The 19,896-nt window shown below is 39.6% G+C and overlaps 1 protein-coding gene and 1 pseudogene across 23 annotated transcripts in view; one reads left to right on the top strand and one right to left on the bottom strand.

The window, feature by feature from the left end:
- Positions 1 to 132: 132 nt before the first annotated feature.
- The window catches only part of LOC112664092 (phosphodiesterase 4D interacting protein), a 400,486-nt gene continuing 380,722 nt past the window's right edge, over positions 133 to 19,896 (top strand). For 15 of the 23 annotated variants that reach the window (XR_004806427.2, XM_049095449.1, XM_025453331.3 and 12 more), the window contains exon 1: positions 555 to 572. Coding sequence is in view for 22 of the 23 variants with exons in the window: in XM_049095449.1 (XP_048951406.1) it covers positions 568 to 572 (5 nt within the window). In the remaining variant the exon portion in view is untranslated. Of the gene's footprint in view, positions 573 to 19,896 lie in introns of all 23 variants that reach the window. The other 8 variants (XM_049095446.1, XM_035700992.2, XM_025453330.3 and 5 more) reach the window with 4 other exon arrangements.
- Positions 9,674 to 11,367, bottom strand: LOC112664093 (ubiquitin-conjugating enzyme E2 D3-like; annotated as a pseudogene).

Raw genomic sequence — 19,896 nt, forward strand, 5'->3', positions numbered from 1 at the left:
GGCAAAACCCAGGAAATCACAGGGAGAGGGCGTGAGAAAAAGAGAAACATTTAAGGTTGGAAATTGAGGACAGTGACCTTGGAGGAGATTGGAAGACAAAAAGGAGTGCTATCGGGGATGAAAAGGTTTGCAGATTGAGGTAGTGGGTGGAGAGAGAATGGGTTGATGAGAGGGCGAGGAGGCTGCGGCGGTGTTTGTGCGCGAGGCCCCGAAGCAGTCTGGGCGGAGCAGGTGGCAGAGGCAGCCGCGGAAGAGGCCTGGCCCTTGCAGGTTTCCGCCACCATCACGTCTGGAGGATGCTCCCGGGCGGCGCGGGAGGACCGTAGGAAGACCGAGGCCAGGAGGACCGCGGTCGGGCCCGGGAAATCCATGAAGAGGGCGGACGGTGGGTCCTGCTGTCGCCGCCGCTGCCCCGCGCACCTCGCGCCTTACCGGTCCGGGGACGCGGCGCGAGCCCCGCAGCCCTCTCTGCAGTCTCCGGGCCGGGAGCGACGGCATCCCGAGGCGGCCGGCAGCTGGGCGGCGGCGGCCGAGGAGGAAGAGGCAGCGGCGGCCGCCGCACCCTGGATGAGGTGAGAGCGCTGCGGGAGCCGGGGGGTGGCGGCGCGGGCGCGGGGCGCGGGGCGCGGGGCGCGGGGCGCGGGGCTGGGACCCAGGGCCCGGCTACCCCGCGCCCGGGAGGGATGGGCGCCGACTCACAGCAGCTTGGACGGGGTCGGAGGACACCCAGGAGGAGGTCTTGGGGGGCCGATGCGCTGGTGGCGGGGGAGAGGGGGGAAGAGCGGTGGGGAAGTTGCCTAGAAATAAAGATGTGCTGCTGGATTGTGCTGGACTAAGGCTTGGGAAACGCGTCTCTCTCCCAGGTCTTGACACCCGCTCTGTCGGTGCCCATGAAGTTGAAGGCTATACCTAATGGGTCGAGTCAAAGGAGAGATCAACACAGGATGCAGAAGCCATGCCAGGGTGGAAGCATTAGGGACACCGAGCAAAAGGAGATAGAGGATCAGGAAATGTGCACGGGTGTACCGTTGAAGGAGCACCCATTGCTTGCTCTTACACCCTCTTTTTTTTGTTTTTGTTTTTTTAATTTACGTGGTTTTTATTTACCTAAGATATAGCAGGGTGGGGTTTGGTGATGGTTCTTTCTTTCTGGGCTCTCTTCCCCTGCGGAGCCCGAGGGAGCTGGAGCTCTGCCTGTTGGCCGGATGAGGCCGTACAGAACAAGCTCCACTTAAATTCAGCCCCTTCCTTTGCACTGAGATGGAAGACTGGACAGATTAGGCCTACATTTTCTTCATGTAGCATTAGCAGCACAAAAATCTGCCATGCATATGAGTTTTGGGAGGAGAGACAGATTGTGCTATTGGCCATTTTTGAAATAAGCGTTTCTTTGTCTTGGCATTTTTAGCTTATTCTTTTATGGGAACCCAGTACTCATAAATCAGACTACAAGGCAAGAGTGTCTTCAGTCTCTAAGCTACCGTTAACTAACTAGGATGTGAAAAAAAGGAGCTTGATTTCCCTAGGCCTCGTTTCCTATGCTTAAAAAATCACAGTTTCGATCTTTTGAGGATTAACTACAGAACTAGATATTAATGGAAACTGCTTTCTGTGTTCAGGACTAGGCTTTATTTGTGAACTGAGAAACTAGTTTATTCACACTTAATTGTATTTATTCATCATACTGTCCACTGTGAGAAAAAGGAGTCAAAGACATTTAGTTAACAGTGCTTAAAGGAATCTATTTCTATTTCTAGAAAGGAATCATTTCTATTAAGAAACTCATAAAAAGATGACTGCTTTTAAGAAGGAATGAGGCAGCACCTAAAACTAATATAACACTATTCATTAACTGGAATTAAAATAAAAACTTAAAAAAGAGGGAGCACCTAGGAGGGTCAGGTCATGATCCTGTGGTCCTGGGATGGAGCCCCACATAGGGCTGAATCTTCTTCTCCCTCTCCCTCTCCCTCTTCCATTCCCCCATACTCATTCTCTCTCTCTCTCTCTCAAATAAATAAAATCCTTAAAGTATAACTTTAAAAAAGAAGGAAGGAGGCAAGAAGCACTCATTATTTGATTTTTTTAGAATGTGGAATTTTAGTCTAAACAATTACTTTTTCTTAAATGTATCTCTGTGGTGTTGAATATTTTTCACAGACTACTTTGGATTTTTTTAAAGCTTGAAATTTAAAAAAAATCATGTGAATATGTATTTATAATTTAAAGTCTTCTTAACTGTTTTATACATACTGGAGTGAATTATTTTCATAAAAAGGAGCATTGCTATTGCAAAATTTAAAATAGATCAAGACTCCTTTTATAAAAATGTGACTTTTCATACTGTCTTTGGTAACAAAAAGTTTATAGGGTTCTCTAGTTGTGTTTTAATTGTTAAAATAGATAGCACACTTTCATTATTTCCCTAATGGTTATTCATCTGGCAAATCTCTACATCTTAGTTGATATAATGATGAGCCTTGAAACGTTTTTAAACATTTCAGGAATTCCCAAATGAAGCAGTGTCAGGAACTTCACTGAGGTTGCTGCTACTCTGGCCCTCATTTAAAAATCAGTTCTTGAGTGCCTGAGTGGCTCAGTTGGTTAAGCCTCCAACTTATGATTTCAGCTCAGGTCATCATCCCAGGGTTGTGAGTTTGAGCCATATGTTGGCTCTGCAATGAGTGTCGAACCTGCTTGGGATTCTCTCTTTCTACGTCTGCCCCTCCCTGCTTGCACGCTCATGCACACATGCATTCTCTATTTAAAAAAAAAATCAGGGGATCCCTGAGTGGCGCAGCGGTTTGGCGCCTGCCTTTGGCCCAGGGCGCGATCCTGGAGACCCGGGATCGAATCCCACATCGGGCTCCCTGTGCATGGAGCCTGCTTCTCCCTCTGCCTATGTCTCTGCCTCTCTCTATTTCTCTCTCTGTGACTATCATAAATAAATAAAAATTAAAAAAAAAAAATCAGTTCTCTAGGAATGTGTAGCATTTATTTATTTATTTGTTTGTTTATTTATTTATTTATTTTTAAATAGGCTCCACACCAACTGAAAGTGGGGCTTGAGATCAAGAGTTTCATGTTCACCCATGAGCCAGAGGGGCACCCCTTTACTTTCAAAAACATACCTGTCTTATCTATAGTACTTGCAGTTTCTGAGTGGTAGAGGCTTGTGCTTGGGAAGGGGTGTTTTGGATGTTCAATTTTTCTGTCAAGTCAATTTAAAAATGGAAGAGGACACCTCTGCACATTATCCAGATTCAATTAATTCTGCTATTTGTTGAGCAAGGATGGTAGAGGTCAGTGCAAAACTGGATGCAGGATGACCCTCAAGTAGCTCAGAATCTATAGCTGTAAACTATGCTCATTAAACTATAGAATGGAGTAAGTGCTGTAGCATAAATATGAACTATGGAAATGATAAACAAACAAATTAATTAAAGAACCTCTTCAGGGGAAGCAGACTGTATCCCAAGAGGTCATACAACGTGATATTATCTTGGAAAATATGTTAGGATCTGGTCTTTACCTTGTGGAATCTGTTTCTCAGGCTGGTATTAAACAAATCCACAAGGCTACTGTGGATTAATAATTTGCCCAGAAAGGCAAATTATTAGGAGGATTCTAACATCTCAAGGAACTAGACCCTCTTCTGTTACTTTAGTGAGGTCTCTGGGCATACTCACTGCATTTGGAAAACAAATTAAGACCTAAGATTGTTTTTGAAATGAATTTAGAACAAGGGAAAGCAATCAATGGATTCCAGATTTTAGAAATGGAATAGCTTTAAACAGAATGAACAAGGGAAACAAAAGAATTCTTTCTTCCCTGGATGGTGAGTGACATTAATGGTCAACCTCTCTTCTTACGTACTCCTTTTTTGTCTATTTCTGACATGCTAATGTTTTCAATTAGGTAACAATCTATTTGGCTTGGGAATCCTTGTGTCTCTTTTTAAGTGTTGGCATATCTTTTCTCTGAACCAGTTTGTGTTCCTTGTAAAGTTTACATTTTAGACATCAAGACTTACTTTCCTTTAGGTAAAATTCATGATGGGGGTAGGGAAGGTATAGCCCCTATGTGCTGGCAATATGAGCTAGGTGATTAATGGCTACTAAATGTAGTTCAAAGAAGCAGAGGACCAGAGAGGGCTTCACACATACACAAGAGGTGAATTTTATCTGGCCTGGCAAAACAATGAAGCCAGGGTTGGGTGGGAAGCAAATTTTAGCAAAGGGATAAAAAAATGTACAGCCCTGGGAAAATGCTTTCTTGAAATGAGACCCATGCTTTGATAGAACTTTTCAATGAGGATTTAATTCAAAAGTGATCCTATTTCAAGTATGCAATTATTTAAAAAGAGAAATTAAGTGAGTTGCCAGCTGATGGCAATCTGTCTCAGGGTACACTTTTAAACCCTAGCAGATTGCATTTTTTTTAAAGGAGATTTTATTTTATTTTAAAGATAGTATTTATTCATGAGAAACACAGAGACATAGGCAGAGGCAGAAGCAGGCTCCTTGCAGGGAGCCCAATGCAGACCTCGATCCCAGGACCCTGGGATCCTGGCATGAGCCAAAGGCAGATGCTTAACCACTGAGTCACCCAGGCACCCCCAGATTGCATGTTCTAGGTAGATGGCCTGGAACCAGCAGACAATTGTAGGGGGAATGATGTCAGAGAAGGTTAAATTCCTAACATCAAACTTCAGCCAGTATGTCTCTTTAGCCATCTATCTTTTTGTAATTATTATTTTGTTACTTCTTTATTGAGGTATAATTGACATAAAACAAACTGGGCAAATTTATAGTGTACAATTTGAAAAGTTTTGACATATGTGAAATTATCACATGCTCATCATCCCAAAAGGTCTCCTTCTTCCCTTTTATAACCCTCTCTCCTTCTTTCCCCCATTAACACACAGGCCACTAAGCTGCGTTCTGCCACTATATGTAAGTTTGCATTTTCTAGAAATTTATATAAATGAAATCACATAATAGGTAATCTTTGTTTTGGTATGGCTTCTTTCACTCAGCATAATTATTTTGATATTTCTCCATGATGTCATGGATATCAATAGTACATTTTCTTTTGTTGCTGAGTAGTATTCTCTTGTATGGATATGCCGCAGGTTGATTATTTCACCACCTGTTGCTTCCAGTTTTTGGTTATTACAAATAACACTGCTGTGAACATTCATGTGCGAGTCTTTGCGTGGACACATGCCTTCATTTCTTGTAGGTAAATTTCTAGTAGTAGAACAGTAGGCATATGTTTAATATTTTAAGAAACCACCAAATTCTTTCTCAAAGGGGTTGTATCCTTTGACATTCCCACTAGCAATATATGAAGGCTCCTGTTTCTCCACATTCTTATCACCACTTACTATTGTCTTTTTTATTAGAGCACTCTAGTGTGTGTGAAATGGTATCTTATGATTTTGGTTTGCATTGTCCTAGTGATTGCTAATGTTGAACATCTTTTTATATACTTAATTACCATCCATATATTTTGGGTGAAGTGTCTGTTGAAATCTTTTGCCTAGTTTTTTATTGAGTTGTTTGCTTTTCTATGGTTAAATTTGGGATTTTCTTATGTATTAGAGATACAAGTCTTTATTATAGAGGTACTTTGTAAATATGCTCTCCCAATCTATCTCGTCTTTCCATTTTAATAAACGTCTTTTGAAGACCAAATATTCATAAATTTTGCCAAAGTAAGTGCAAACTACCAAATTTTTCTTTTTTGGATTTTTGCTTTTAATGTCATATCTAAGAAACTATTGCTTAACCCAGTATCACCAAAATATTCTCCTATATTTTCTTGTAGAAATGTTATAGTTTTACATCTTACACTTGGTCTATGATTCATTTTGAGTTAACTTTTGTATGTGGTACAAGATATTGATGAGGGTTCATTTTTTACAGATAGATATCTACTTGTTCAAGCACTGTTTGTTGAGAACTCTGTTCTTTCTCCATTTAATTGCTTTGGTACTTTTATTGAAATCTATTGATCAAATATATATAGGTCTATGTCAGAATTTTCTATTGATCTATTTGTCTATTTTAAGACCAATACCATATTGTCTTGTCTTTTTTTTTGAAAGCCACTGACTTTATTGATTAAAAAAAAAACTTTATAAGGACAGTGCCTCTTCTTGCCAAAAAAGGAGCCAAATAGCATAAGACAGACCAGAGATGGAAGTGGGAGTGAGGGAAAAGCCAGGAATCCATTTGGAAAAGCTGATAATTGTTGACATGAAACTGGCAAGGGAGGAGAAAGAAGATGCATGCAAGAGCAAGAATTCAAAAAAAAAAAAATTGAAATGGTGAGGGGAAAGAACTCCCAATGACCTTGTAGTACATCACAGGTGAATATGACAACAGCAATCTCTTCCTTTGTAGAGGATGGGGAGGAGTCCCCATGTCCTGCAAACTCTGGAAACTCAATGCTGGGGCTAGGGATTGGAGGCTCCCCAAAGAGCCTCACAAGAAGGCACTGTACCACTCTAGAAGGCCCTTGAGGTAGTCCCAGGACTGCTTGGCATTGGTACCACATGTGTCCTTCATCCATTCCCGGAAGACATCTTCATCTTCCTTAGCACCAGAAACTGGCCAAGGACCATATAAGCCTTGTCAAAGCCCCTTCCTCCAGCTTCTTGCCCAGAACTTCACCAATCCTGGCCAGGCTCCCTGGTGGCCTCTTCCCCCCACCCCCATGGATTCTGCCATGATATCTCAGTGCTTTGGGGAGGTTATCTTCATCAGTTTAATTGGTAGCTTTAGCTCCCATATAGCTCCTCCTGCCACCCAACCACTCCCACTGATGCCTCATCCCACTCCATATGATCTTGATCACAGCAGTCCTTTTTAAGTTTGAAGATCATGTAGTGTCAATCTTCCAACTTTATCCTTCTTATTTTAAATCATTTTGGCTATTCTAAGTCCTTTGTATTCTCATATACATTTTAGAATCTACTCCTCAATACAGACAAAAGTCCTGCTGGTAATTTAAGTGGGATTACACTAAGCCTACAGAATTGGTATTTTAACAATATTGAATCTCCTGATCCATACACATGGTACGTACTCCATTTATTCAGGCTAATGGTTCTCAGCTGTGCCTCATAAGGGACATATGACAGTATCTGGACACATTTTTGTTTATCATAACTCAGGAGAAGAAACTAAAACTGAAATGAAAAAGTGAGTGAAGATAAATTCATGAGATATCAAAATTTGTGGATAGAGCTAATGCAGTACTTGGAAGAAAATTATGGCACTAAAAAAGAAAGTTCTTAATGATCTAAGCATCCACTTTAAGAAACTGGAAAAGTAAGAGCAAATGAAATTCAAAGTAAGCAGAAGAAAGAAACAATAAAGGATCAAGCAATAAACCGAAAAGAGAGGAAAAAATAGAGAAGATTAATAAAGCCAAAACCAGTTCTCTGAAAAGGTAAATAAAACTGATAAACTTCTAGTCAAGTTTATCAAACAAAAAAATATGATATGATATATTTCCTTATGATAGATAAGGACTATTGGGGATATTGGGAATGAGAAAGATGACATCACTACAGATTCTACAAATATCAAAGGACTAATAACTGACGGGGAATTCCAACCCATTAGGATACCTGAGTGGCTCAATTGGTAGAGCATACAACTCTTTTTTTTAATTTCTTTTATTTATTTATGATAGTCATAGAGAGAGAGAGAGAGAGGCAGAGACACAGGCAGAGGGAGAAGCAGGCTCCATGCACCAGGAGCCCGATGTGGGATTCGATCCCTGGTCTCTAGGATCGTGCCCTGGGCCAAAGGCAGGCACCAAACCACTGCGCCACCCAGGGATCCCTTTTTTTTTTTTTTTTTTAGCATACAACTCTTGATCTCAGAGTTGTAAGTTTAAGCCCCATATTGGGTGTAAAGATTATTTAAAAATAAAACCTTATAAAAAAGAAAACAGAATTCCAAGCCATCAATAGCAGAACATTAAACCAAACGCAGTCCTCTGAGCACAGGACCCTATACAAGCGCACAAGTTGCACAGAAAAGTCTACTCTGCTGGTTATAGAATTCTAGATAACTGCTTTTATTTTTTCTTTCAATATGTTATTATTTCTTTTATTTTTGTGTTTTTGTTTCTTCCAGTACTTTAAAGATGTTGCTATGCTGTTTTTTAGCTTGCAATTTTTCTAATGAGAATTCTGCTCTCATTATCTTTGTTTCTCTATATAAAATGGGTCTGTTTTCCCTTTAATGCCTTGAGGATCATCCCTTTTTCATTAATCTTAAGCAGTTAGTTATAATGAAGTCTGATGCAGTTATTTTCTTTGTGTGTGTGTGTGCTTTGATTTTTTTGTTGAGCTTATTAGATCTCTATGCTTATAATTTTCATTAAAGTTGGGATAATTTTAAGCTATTATTTCTTCAAAAATTCTTTGTTGCCCCTTCTACCTAATTTTCTTTGGGGACTCCAATTACCCAAAAATTGTATCAATTGAAATTTTCCCATATATCACTGACACGCTGTTCTCTTTTCATTTTTCCAGTCTCTTGTCACTGTTTAATTTTGGATCATTTTTATTGCTGTGTCTTCAAGTTGACTAACCTTATCTTCTGCAGTGTCTAATCTAATAGTAATCCCATTCAGTTCATTATTCATCCAGATACTGGCTTTTTCAACTCTAGAAGTTTGATTTGTCTTTAAAAAATGTATGTTACCTAATCTGATCAATCTTTCTACTTTCTTAAACATATGGAAAGCTATAATAAATATTTTAATTCTAATATCTGTGTTGGTTCTAGTTATACTTAGAGTGATTAATTTTTCTCTCCATACTCAGTATTGAATATTTTCCGGCTTCTTTATATACCTGTAATATTTTATTAGCTGTCACACATTGAACATTTTACTTGCTAGATGCTAGATAATATTATATTTCTATAAATATTCTTGAGCTTTATTTGGGGACATAGTTAACTTATTTGGAAACAATTTGATCCTTTCAGGTATTGTTTTTAATCTTTGTTTGATAGAGCCAAAGCAACATTTCATATAGGGACTGACTTTCCCTACTACAGGGGTGATATCCTTCTGAATACTTTACTTATGAGTTTTTATGAAAATTATGTAAATTACGAGGGTTTTTTTTTACTTTAGTTAGTAGAGAGACAAACTATTTCCACCCTTGTATGAATAGAAGGATCATTTCCTCTGATTCTTACCCTTAGTTTTCTCATACAAATATGCTGATCATCACTCAAATGAATATTCAAGATATCTGGAGTTTACTCTTCTTTCTGGTACTCTGCTCTATGCACTCTAGCAGCCTTGGCCATCCCAAATTTCTAGCTTTATCTCCTCAACTTTGGGAGACAACTAAGCTTTGCCTGGGTTCCTTCTACCACTGCTACTTGTAAACTCTCTTTAGGCAATAAACAAGGGCTCATTTTGTTTCTCTTGTCTCAGGGATCACTGTATGTGTTGCCAGATAACCAGGGCCTTAAAGTAATTGTTTATGTATTTTGTCTAATTTTTTAGTTAAAGGTGAGGAAAAATAAATATGGACCCTGCTACATCATGCTGTCTGGAAGTAGAAGTACCTCTCTAGCCATCTTTTTTTTTTTTTTTAAGATTTTATTTATTTATTCATGAGAGACAATGAGAGAGAGACAGAGACACAGGCAGAGGGAGAAGCAGGCTCCACACAAGGAGCCCTATGTGGGACTCAATCCTGGATCCCGGGATCATGCCCTGAGCCAAAGCAGACACTCAACCACTGAGCTACCCAGGTGTCCCTAGCCATCTTTCAAATTAGTAGTTTTCAACCTTGACCACATTAGAATTACCTGGCATTGGGAGGAAATTTAAAAAATGGATGTACAGTATCTACTCCAGACCAGTTAAACAAGATTCTTTTAGATTGAGGCCCTAGCATCCATATTCCTTAAAAATACTCTGAGTTTTCTCATATACACTAGGGTTAAAGAACCGTGGATTTAAAAATAATTATTGCATTTAGGGGCACCTGTGTAACTCAGTTGGTTAAGCCTCCAACTCTTGATTTCTGCTCAGGGCATGATCTCAGAGTCATAAGATTTATTCTGATTTTAACTTAGCATCACATGGCATAGCTCTGAGTCCATTCCTGAGATATTCTGTTGTACTTATATCTTTTTTTTTCTGTTGTACTTATATCTATCTGTTTTATAGATTTATGCAGTCTCTGGCACTAGGAGTTCATCTGCATTTGGGTCACATAGCAGTGAACAAATGGATAAAAGAAGTTTAGAAAAGTTAAAGCAGAGACCACTATGATCTTAGAATATTGAGACAAATGATGCCATTACTGTTAATATTTGGAAGATAAATTCTTATCGTAAATGTGACCTTAGGTGGTTTGAAGGGGTTGCCTGTAGAAAAATGAATTGTCAGAAAGAATACAGCATCTTGACATGGACTTTCATTAGGTCCCATAATTGTGGTTTGCCAATGAAACATACCATCCCCAACTGGATGTGCAGAACATTGTGCTGGAGGGTCATGGTCCAAATCACTAAGTTCCTTATTAATCCATTTCAGCACCATAGTCTGTGCTTTTCTTCCAGCTCCTCACTTTCTTGGTGTGTGCTCAAAGGTCCAGCCAAAACTCTTGATTATCCAGGTGGCAGGGAAGGATTGTTTCTTTCACACCAGTTCTGCCAGACACAGAGCCTCCCTCAAGCTGCGGCCTCAGCCTCCCCATGAGGTAGCTGGTGCCTCTAGGCCCAATGGAGCTCATGCATGTGACACCTCTCTCTCTTTCTAAAACAAAAAAAAAAAACTATTTCATTTATAAATAATTCTGAGAGACTTTGGTGTTCTGTCACTCCAACCAAGACATAAGGCAGGGAGGCAGTGTAATGCTATAGAAACTTTTAAAGCAGGGAACTGTCATATTTAGATCTTTCCTTTAGAACTGTGTGACAACCATATGGGAGATGGGGTTAGGTGTGTTGAATGAAGATACAGGGGATCATTGAGAAGCTAGGGTCAGAGGTAATGAGGGCCTGAACTTGGGCATTGGTAGTAGAGAAGGTGAAGAAGGGATGAACTTGAGAATTTCTGAAGTAGAAGGGATAGGATTTGCTGATCAAGAAGGATGAAACAAGAGTTACTCTTAAATTTCTAGGTCAATTATGGAGTGAGTAATAATATCATTAACTGAGATAGATAATATGGTATGAGAAGTAGGTATCAGGGAAATGAATTACTTCAGTTTGGGACATCCAAAAGTTGTCTTGCAGAACCATCTCTGACCTGAAATTTTTCTGAGCCATAGGAGAGAGAAAACATTTAGAGCATATCTTCTGAATGTGCTGTAAAATTTTTAATAGGTGTATCTTTCTCTTTTATTTGACTTAGGTATATATTAAAATATATTTACATTTCTTGTGCATGCATCAGTTAATAGTAGAATAAAGTAGGTATCTTGTAGATGACAAGGTCAGGGATTATTGTAGAGATTTGTTAATGCTTATTTATTTATTGAGGCTGTGGGAGCATTCATTTCTCCCTCTTTTGGACAAAACCCCTACATTCCTGGGGAAGTGGCAATATGGTGGAAAAGCAGGACTCAACTCACCTGGCCCCACAAACTTACTTAGATAACTCTCAAAACATCCTGAACACCTACAAATTCAACCTGAGATTTAAAGACAGAATAGCTGGAATGCTACAAAGAGAACAGTTGTTGCTTCTAACAGGGTAGGAAGGTGAAAAATAAATTAAAAAAGAATAAAGTGGGGAAGGGAAACTGTGAGTAGCCGGGCTAAAGCAGAGTGGCAAAAGCCTCCAGAGCAAGAAAGCCCAGCCCCGGAGAAATGGGAACTTTAAAAATCCACACCGGAGTTTCCCTGAAGGAAATCGGGCAGAATCGCAGGAGGGACAGTGAAGGCTTAAGATTCCTGAGTAACTATAAGTGGAGGGGGGCCCGGGGGAAAGCTCACTGCAAACTGCAGTCAGATATCGGTAAAAGGCTGGAGCCCCGCATTCCTCCAGGGCATTTGGGAGAAGCCAGTCAGTTAGGTGGACCAGGTCCAGAAGGAGGTGGCTGTATCCCATTCCCTTCAGGAGAGGCAGTCCCCGGGAGCACGGGTCCAGTGGCACAGGGCCCCAGATCCCAAGGCACCCAATAAAACAAAGTCAGAGATCAGGCATTCCCCCTAGTACAGGAGGAAGAGGGGACGGCACAGTAAAGCAAGAATTCTCCTGCCTCCAGGCGCCCTGCAAGCTGTGCACCCACACCTGCCCCCAGGAGCATCTAGGCCAGTGCGGACTGGGAGACTGTGGTTAGTTACTCGAGGGAGCTCCATTCTAGAGCTGGAAACCTGGCTGCCACCATTGTAGTTTTTCCTCTTTGTTTCACCTTGTGCCTGGGAGAGGCAGGACTGCCAGGGAACAAAAGCCTCACAGGATGAACAGCTCATACTGAGCCCAGCACCTGTCCAGGGGTGGGACATCTCTGCAAAGGCACCTGAGAATCAGCACAGCAGACCCCTCCCCCAGAAGAACTGGAAAAACAAGGGAAGAGCAAGTTTACTGACAAAGGAGCACTGGAAAGCTCCAGGACTGAGGGAAAATAGTATATAGAACTACAGGGTCCTTTTTTTTTTTTTTTCCATTATGACTCGTTTTTATATCAGACTAAAAATGTCCAATATTTTTTCTCTTTTCCCACCTAAACTACAATATTTTACCAGCTCTTCATTTTTAAGTTTTTTCCTTTTTGACTTTCATATTTTCACAATTACATGTCTTAGATATATTTTTCACTTTTGGATTCCCATCAATGTATTCAATTCAATTTTGGTAGATATATGAAATATGGGTGTTTGTTTTTTGTTTTTGCCTCGTTTTGTTTTACAATGGAACTTCGTACCTTCTAAAACATGACCAACATACACCCAGAACCAAGTGGAACACCATGTTGGTTCATTCTGTGAGATTATATTCTCTTCCATCCCATTCTGCCCCCCTCTTTTATTTTGTTTATGTTTTTGTGGTCAATGTTGGGGCTTTATTTTTTTTTATTTTTTATTTTTTTTTAATGTTGGGGCTTTATAGAAGTATTGCTGGTTTATATAAATTTGGGATTGAACATCTTCTAACACACATAACAAAATACACTCAAAATAAAAAGGATCACCCAATAGGACACCTTAGGTAGACTACATTCTCTCTCCACTACCACTTCCTCGCCACCATTATCCTCCCCCCTTTTTTCCCTCTATTCTCTACTCTTTTTTTTTTTTCTTTTTTCTTCTTTGTTTTTGGATTTTTATTTTTACTACTTTGTTTTTAAATTTGTTTTTCACCACAGTGGTCCTTTTGTTTTATTTTTTTCTATTCTTATTTTTCTTTAATTTTCTGGTTTCTGACCTCTTCAGAATCATCCAGGGTGTATTTTACTTAGTTTGTGGTTGATATTCTTGACTCAGGCCGCTCATACAGCCATTCTGCATTGGGCAAAAAGACTAGAAGGAAGAGTTCACCACAAAAGAATGAAATGGTATCAGTACTCTCTGCCACAGAGTTACAGGATTTGGATTTAAATATGATGTCAGAAATTCAATTCAGAAGTACAACTATGGAGCTACTGGTGGCTCTGGAAAAAAAGCATAAAGGACTCTAGAGACTTCATTATTGCAGAATTGAGATCTAATCAGGCTGAAATTAAAAATAGGTTAAATGACATGCAATCCAAACTGGATGTTCTAACTGTTAGGGTTAATGAGGTGGAAAAGAGAATGAGTGACAAAGAAGACAAGTTGATGGTAAGGAAGGAAGCTGAGGAAAAAAGAGAAAAAACAATTAAGAGTCCACGAGGAAAGGCTTGGGGAAATAAATAATAGCTTGAGAAGGAAGAATATACATCTAATTGGGATTCCAGAAGAGGCTGAGAGGGAGAAAGGACTATAAAGTGTATTTGAACAAGTCATAGCTGAGAACTTCCCAAATCTGTGGAAGGAAACAGGCATTCAGAACCAAGAGATAGAGAGGATGCCCCCCCCAAAATCAATAAAAACCATTCAACACCTTGACATTTAATAGTGAAACTTGCAAATTTCAAAGATGAAGAGAAAATTCTTAAAGCAGCTCGAGACAAGAGACTCTTAACTTATATGGGGAGAAATATCAGATTAACAGCAGACTTCTCCACAGAGACCTGGCAGGCCAGAGAGGGCTGGTGTGATGTATGCAGGGTACTAAATGAGAAAAACATGCAGCCAAAAATACTTTATCCAGCAAGGCTGTCACTCAGAATAGAAGGAGAGATAAGGAGCTTTCAGGATAGGTAGAAACTGAAAGAATATGTGACTACCATACTGGTTCTGCAAGCAATATTAAGGGGGACCTGTAAAGAAAGAGGAAACCCAAAGAAACAATCCACAAAAACAGAGACTGAATAGGTAATATGATGACACTAAATTCATATCTTTCAATAGTTACTCTGAATGTGCATGGGCTAAATGAGCCCATCAAAAGATGCAGGGTACTGGAATTGATAAACAAGCAAGACCCACCTATTTGCTGTCTCCAAAAGACTCATTTTAGACCTAAGGACACCTCCAGCCTGAAAATGAAGGGATAGAGAACCATTTACCATTCAAATGGTCCTTGAAAGAAAGCTAGGGTAGCAATCCTCATATCAGATAAATTAAGGTTTATGCCAAAGACTGTAGTAAGAGATGAAGAGAGACACTATATCATACTTAAAGGGTCTATCCAACAGGAAGCTTTAACAATCATGAATATTTATGCCCCTAATGTGGGAGCTGCCAAGTATATCAATCAATTAATAACCAAAGTAAAGACATACTTAGATAATAATACACTAATCGTAGAAGACTTCAACATGGCACTTTTAGCAAATGAAGATCTTCTAAGCAGAACATCACCAAATAAACAAGGGCCTTTAAATGATACACTGGGCCAAAGAGATTTCATAGATATATATGGAACTTTCCATCCAAATGCAATTGAATACACATTCTTCTCAAGGGTACATGGAACTTTCTCCAGAATAGACCACATACTGGGTCAGAAATCAGGTCTCAACCAATACCAAAAGATTGGGATTGTCCCCTGCATATTTTGAGACCGCAGTACTTTGAAACTAGAACTCAATCTCAAGAAGAAATTTGGAAGAAACTCAAACACGTGGAGGTTAAAGAGCAAACTACTAAAAGATGAATGGATCAACCAGGAAATTAGAGAAGAATTAAAAAGATTCATGGAAGCTAATGAAAATGAAGATAAACCATTCAAAATCTTTGGGATACAGCAAAAGCAGTCCTAAGAGGGAAATACATCGCAATACAAGCCTCCCTCAAAAAATTGGAAAAAACTCAAATACATGAGCTAACCTTACACCTAAAGGAATTGGAGAGAGAAAATCAAGTGAAACCTATACCAAGCAGAAGAAAGATAATAAAGGATCGAGCAGAACTCAATGAAATAAAGACCAGAAGAACTGTAGAACAGATCAACAAAACCAGGAGTTGGTTCTTTGAAAGAATTAAGATAGATAAACCCCTAGCCAGCCTTATTAAAAAAAAAAAGACTCAAATTAATAAAACCACAAATGAAAGAGGAGAGATCACAACCAGTGCCAAGGAAATTTAAATGATTTTTTAAAAGATTTTATTTATTCCCCCCCCCAAAAAAGATTTTATTTATTCATGAGACACACACACACACACACACACACACACACAGAGGCAGAGACACAGGCAGAGAGAGAAGCAGGCTCCATGCAGGGACCCCGATATGGGAATCGATCCCAGGACTCCAGGATCAAGCCCTGGGCTGAAGGCAGGCTGAGCCACCCAGAGATCCCTATAAATGATTTAAAAAATATATTATGAGCAGCTATATGCCAACAAACTAGGTAATCTAGAAGAAATGGATGAATTTCTGGAAAACCACAAATTACCAAAACTGGAACAGGAAGAAATAGAAATCCTGAACAGGCCAATAACCAGATTAATTTTGAAGCAGTCATCAAAACCTCCCAAGACACAAAAGTCCAGGGCCAGATGGCTTCCCCAAGGAATTCTATCAAACGTTTAAAGAAGAAATAATACCTATTCTACTAAAGCTGTTTCGAGGTATAGAAAAGGAGGGAATACTCCCCACTCATTTTATGAGGCCAGTATTACCATGATTCCAAAACCAGACAAAGACCCCACCAAAAAGGAGAATTATAGACCAATATCTCTGATGAATTCAGATGCAAAAATAATCACCAAGATACTAGCCAATAGGATCCAACAGTACATTAAGAATATTATTTACCATGACCAAGTGGGATTTATCCCTGGGATGCAAGAGTGGTTCAACACTCATAAAACAATCAACGTGATAGATCACATCAACAAGAGAAAAAACAAGAACCATATGACCCTCCCAATAGATGCAGAGAAAGCATTTGACAAAATACAGCATCCATTTCTGATTAAAACTCTTTTAAAGTGTAGGGATAGAGGAAACATTCCTCAGCATCCTAAAGGCCATGTATGAAAAGCCCACAGCGAATATCATTATCTATGGGGAAAAACTGAGAGCCTTTCCCGTAAGATCAGGAACATGACAGGGTTGTCCACTCTCACCACTGTTATTCAACATAGTACTAGAAGTCCTAGCCTCAGCAATCAGGCAACAAAAAGAAATAAAAAGCATTTGAATTGGCAAAGAAGAAGTCAAACTCTCCCTCTGATGACATGATACTGTTTATAGAAAACCCCAAAGACTCCACCCCAAGATTGCTAGAACTCATACAGCAATTTGACAATGTGGCAGGATACAAAATCAGTGGTATTTCTATACACTAACAGTGAGACTGAAGAGAGAGAAATTAAGGAATAAATCTCATTTACAATTGTACCCCAAACCATAAGATACCTAGGAATAAACAGAATCAAAGAGGTAAAGGATCTGTAAAACCACAGAACACTTCTGAAAGAAATTGAGGAAGACACAAAGAAATGGAAAAACATGCCATGTTTATGGATTGGAAGAATAAATATTGTGAAAATGTCAATGTTACCCAGGGCAATTTACACATTTAATGCAATCCCTATCAAAATACCATGGACTTTCTTCAGAGAGTTGGAACAAATCATCTTAAGATTTGTGTGGAATCCGAAAAGACCCTGAATAGCCAGAGGAATATTAAAAAAGAAAACCAATGCCAGTGGCATCACAATGCCAGATTTCAAGCTATATTACAAAGCTGTGATCATCAAAACGGTATGGTACTGGCACAGAAACAGAAATATAGATCAAGGAATAGAATAGAGAACCCAGAAATGGGCCCTCAACTCTATGGTCAACTAATAATATTCAACAAAGTGGGAAAGAATATCCACTGGAAAAAGGACAGTCTCTTCAATAAATGGTGCTCATAAAATTGGACAGCCACATGCAGAAGAATGAAACCAGACCATTCTCTTACACCATACACAAAGATAAACTCAAAATGGATGAAAGATCTAAATGTGAGACAAGAATCCATCAAAATCCTAGAGGAGAACATAGGCAACAACTTTTTTGATCTTGACCACAGTAACTTCTTGCAAGATACATCTATGAAGGCAAGGGAAACAAAAATGAACTATTGGGACTTAATCAGGATAAAAAGCTTTTGCACAGCAAAAGAAACAGTCAACAAAACTAAAGACAACCTACAGAATGGGAGGAGATATTTGCAAATGACATATCAGGTAAAGGGATAGTATCCAAGATCTATAAAGAACTTACAAAACTCAACACCCAAGAAACAAACAAAAAAATCAATCATGAAATAGGCAGAAGACATGAACAGAAATTTCACCAAAGAAGACATAGACATGGCCAACAAGCATACAAGAAAATGCTCTGCATCATTTGCCATCAGGAAATACAAATCAAAACCACAATGAGAATGGTGAAAACTAACAAGACAGGAAACAATGAGTGTTGGAGAGGATGTGGAGAAAGGGGAACCCTCTTGCACTGTTGGTGGGAATGTGAAATGGTGCAGTCCCTCTGGAAAACTGTGTGGAGGTTCCTCAAAGAGTTAAAAATAGAGCTACCCTATGACCCAGCAATTGTACTACTGGGTATTTACCCCAAAGATACAAATGTAGTCAAATGCTGAGACACCTGCACCCCAATGTTCACAGCCGCAAAGTCCACAATAGCCAAACTGTGAAGGAGCCACTATGTCATTTGACAGATGAAAAGATAAAGAAGATGTGGTCAATATATACAATGGAATATTAGCCATCAGAAAGGATGAATACTTACCATTTGCTTTGACGTGGATGGAACCGGAGGGTATTATGCTGGGTGAAATATGTCAATCAGAGAAGGACAATCATCATATGGTTTCACTCATACGTGGAATATAAGAAATAGTGAAAGGGATTATAAGGGAAAGGTGGGAAAAATTAGAGAGGGAGACAAGCCATGAGAGACTCCTAACTCTGGGAAATGAACAAAGGGTTGGGGAAGGAGAGGTGGGTGGGAGGTTGGGGTGACTGTTGATAGGCACTGAGGAGAGCACTTGATGGGATGAGCACTGGATGTTATACTATATGTTAGCAAATTGCACTTCAGTAAAAAGAAATGAAAAAAAAAAACCCCTACATTTCTTTTAGAAAATTACCTTTTTCCCCCATTGTTCATTAAAGGAAAGGTCAATTAAGGTCTCCCAGCTATATGATGCTGATGAGACTCACATTAGGACAATCTGACTGTCTTCATAAACATCGCACATATTTGGTGGTGCCACATAAAGTAGAAAAATGGTTGAAACCAGGTGTTTCCTGGCTCCTTATTGTTTCTTCTGCCCTTTCTGAGCCTATTCTTTTGAGTCTTCAACTCTTCCTTTGATTCTGTGGGTCTTCCCTTCCAGCTATCCTTAAAAAAAATTTAATTTAGCCAAAGTTGGCTTATTCATCTTTTCAAAAAGTATGTATGGAATGCCGGCCATAATACTGGGTGTTGCAATAGAATGAAGAGTAGGATTATTGAATAAAGGCTCTACCTTCACAAGTTTAAGTTTAATGAAGTTGTAGGAATGGTGAGGAGATACACAGCATATATATATATATATGATAAAGTGATTTCTGATGTTAATAAGGTTTATAAGGAAAATAAAATAAAATCATTGATTAGAGAGGGACCGAGCAGGTTGTGAGAGAACTGTAATTGTCAAGCCCTAAAGTCAGAATAAGCTTGGAGTGTTTGAGGAACAGAAGGATGACCAGGACCGAAGGAGCATGCTGAACAGAGGGAGAGTGGCAGGAAATGAGAGAAGAGGTGAGCTGAGATCTTGTAGACTGTGGTAAGAATTTGATTTGCTTTGGAAAACCAATGTAGGGGTTGAAGCATTAGCATGACATGATCTCGAAAATGTTTTAAAATATCACTCTGCTTTTGTAGAATAGACTTTAGGAGGCCAAGAGTGGAAGCAAAGGAGGCTGCTTTGGAGACTGTTACAGTAAGTAGACCAGATATGAGATAGTGGTTATTCATATTGTGGTGGTAGCAGTCAGGCTGGTAAGAAGTGAATGGAGTCAAAATATATTTTGGAAGGGCACCTGGGTGGCTCAGTCGGTTAAGTGTGTGCCTTTGGCTCAGGTCATGATATAGGGGTCCTGGGATAGAGTCCCACATTGGGCTCCCTGCTCAGCAGGGAATCTGCTTCTCCCTTTGCCCCTCCCCCAACTCATGCTCCTGCTTGAGCCCAAGAGTGCATGTATGCACACACGCTATCCCTCTCCCCCTCCCTCTCTCTTTCTCTCTCATGTGCACAAAAATAAACAAAATCTTTAAAATATATACACACACAGGAGGTAG

This window comes from Canis lupus, chromosome 17, assembly GCF_003254725.2.
Source record: "Canis lupus dingo isolate Sandy chromosome 17, ASM325472v2, whole genome shotgun sequence".
Lineage (NCBI taxonomy): Eukaryota > Metazoa > Chordata > Mammalia > Carnivora > Canidae > Canis > Canis lupus.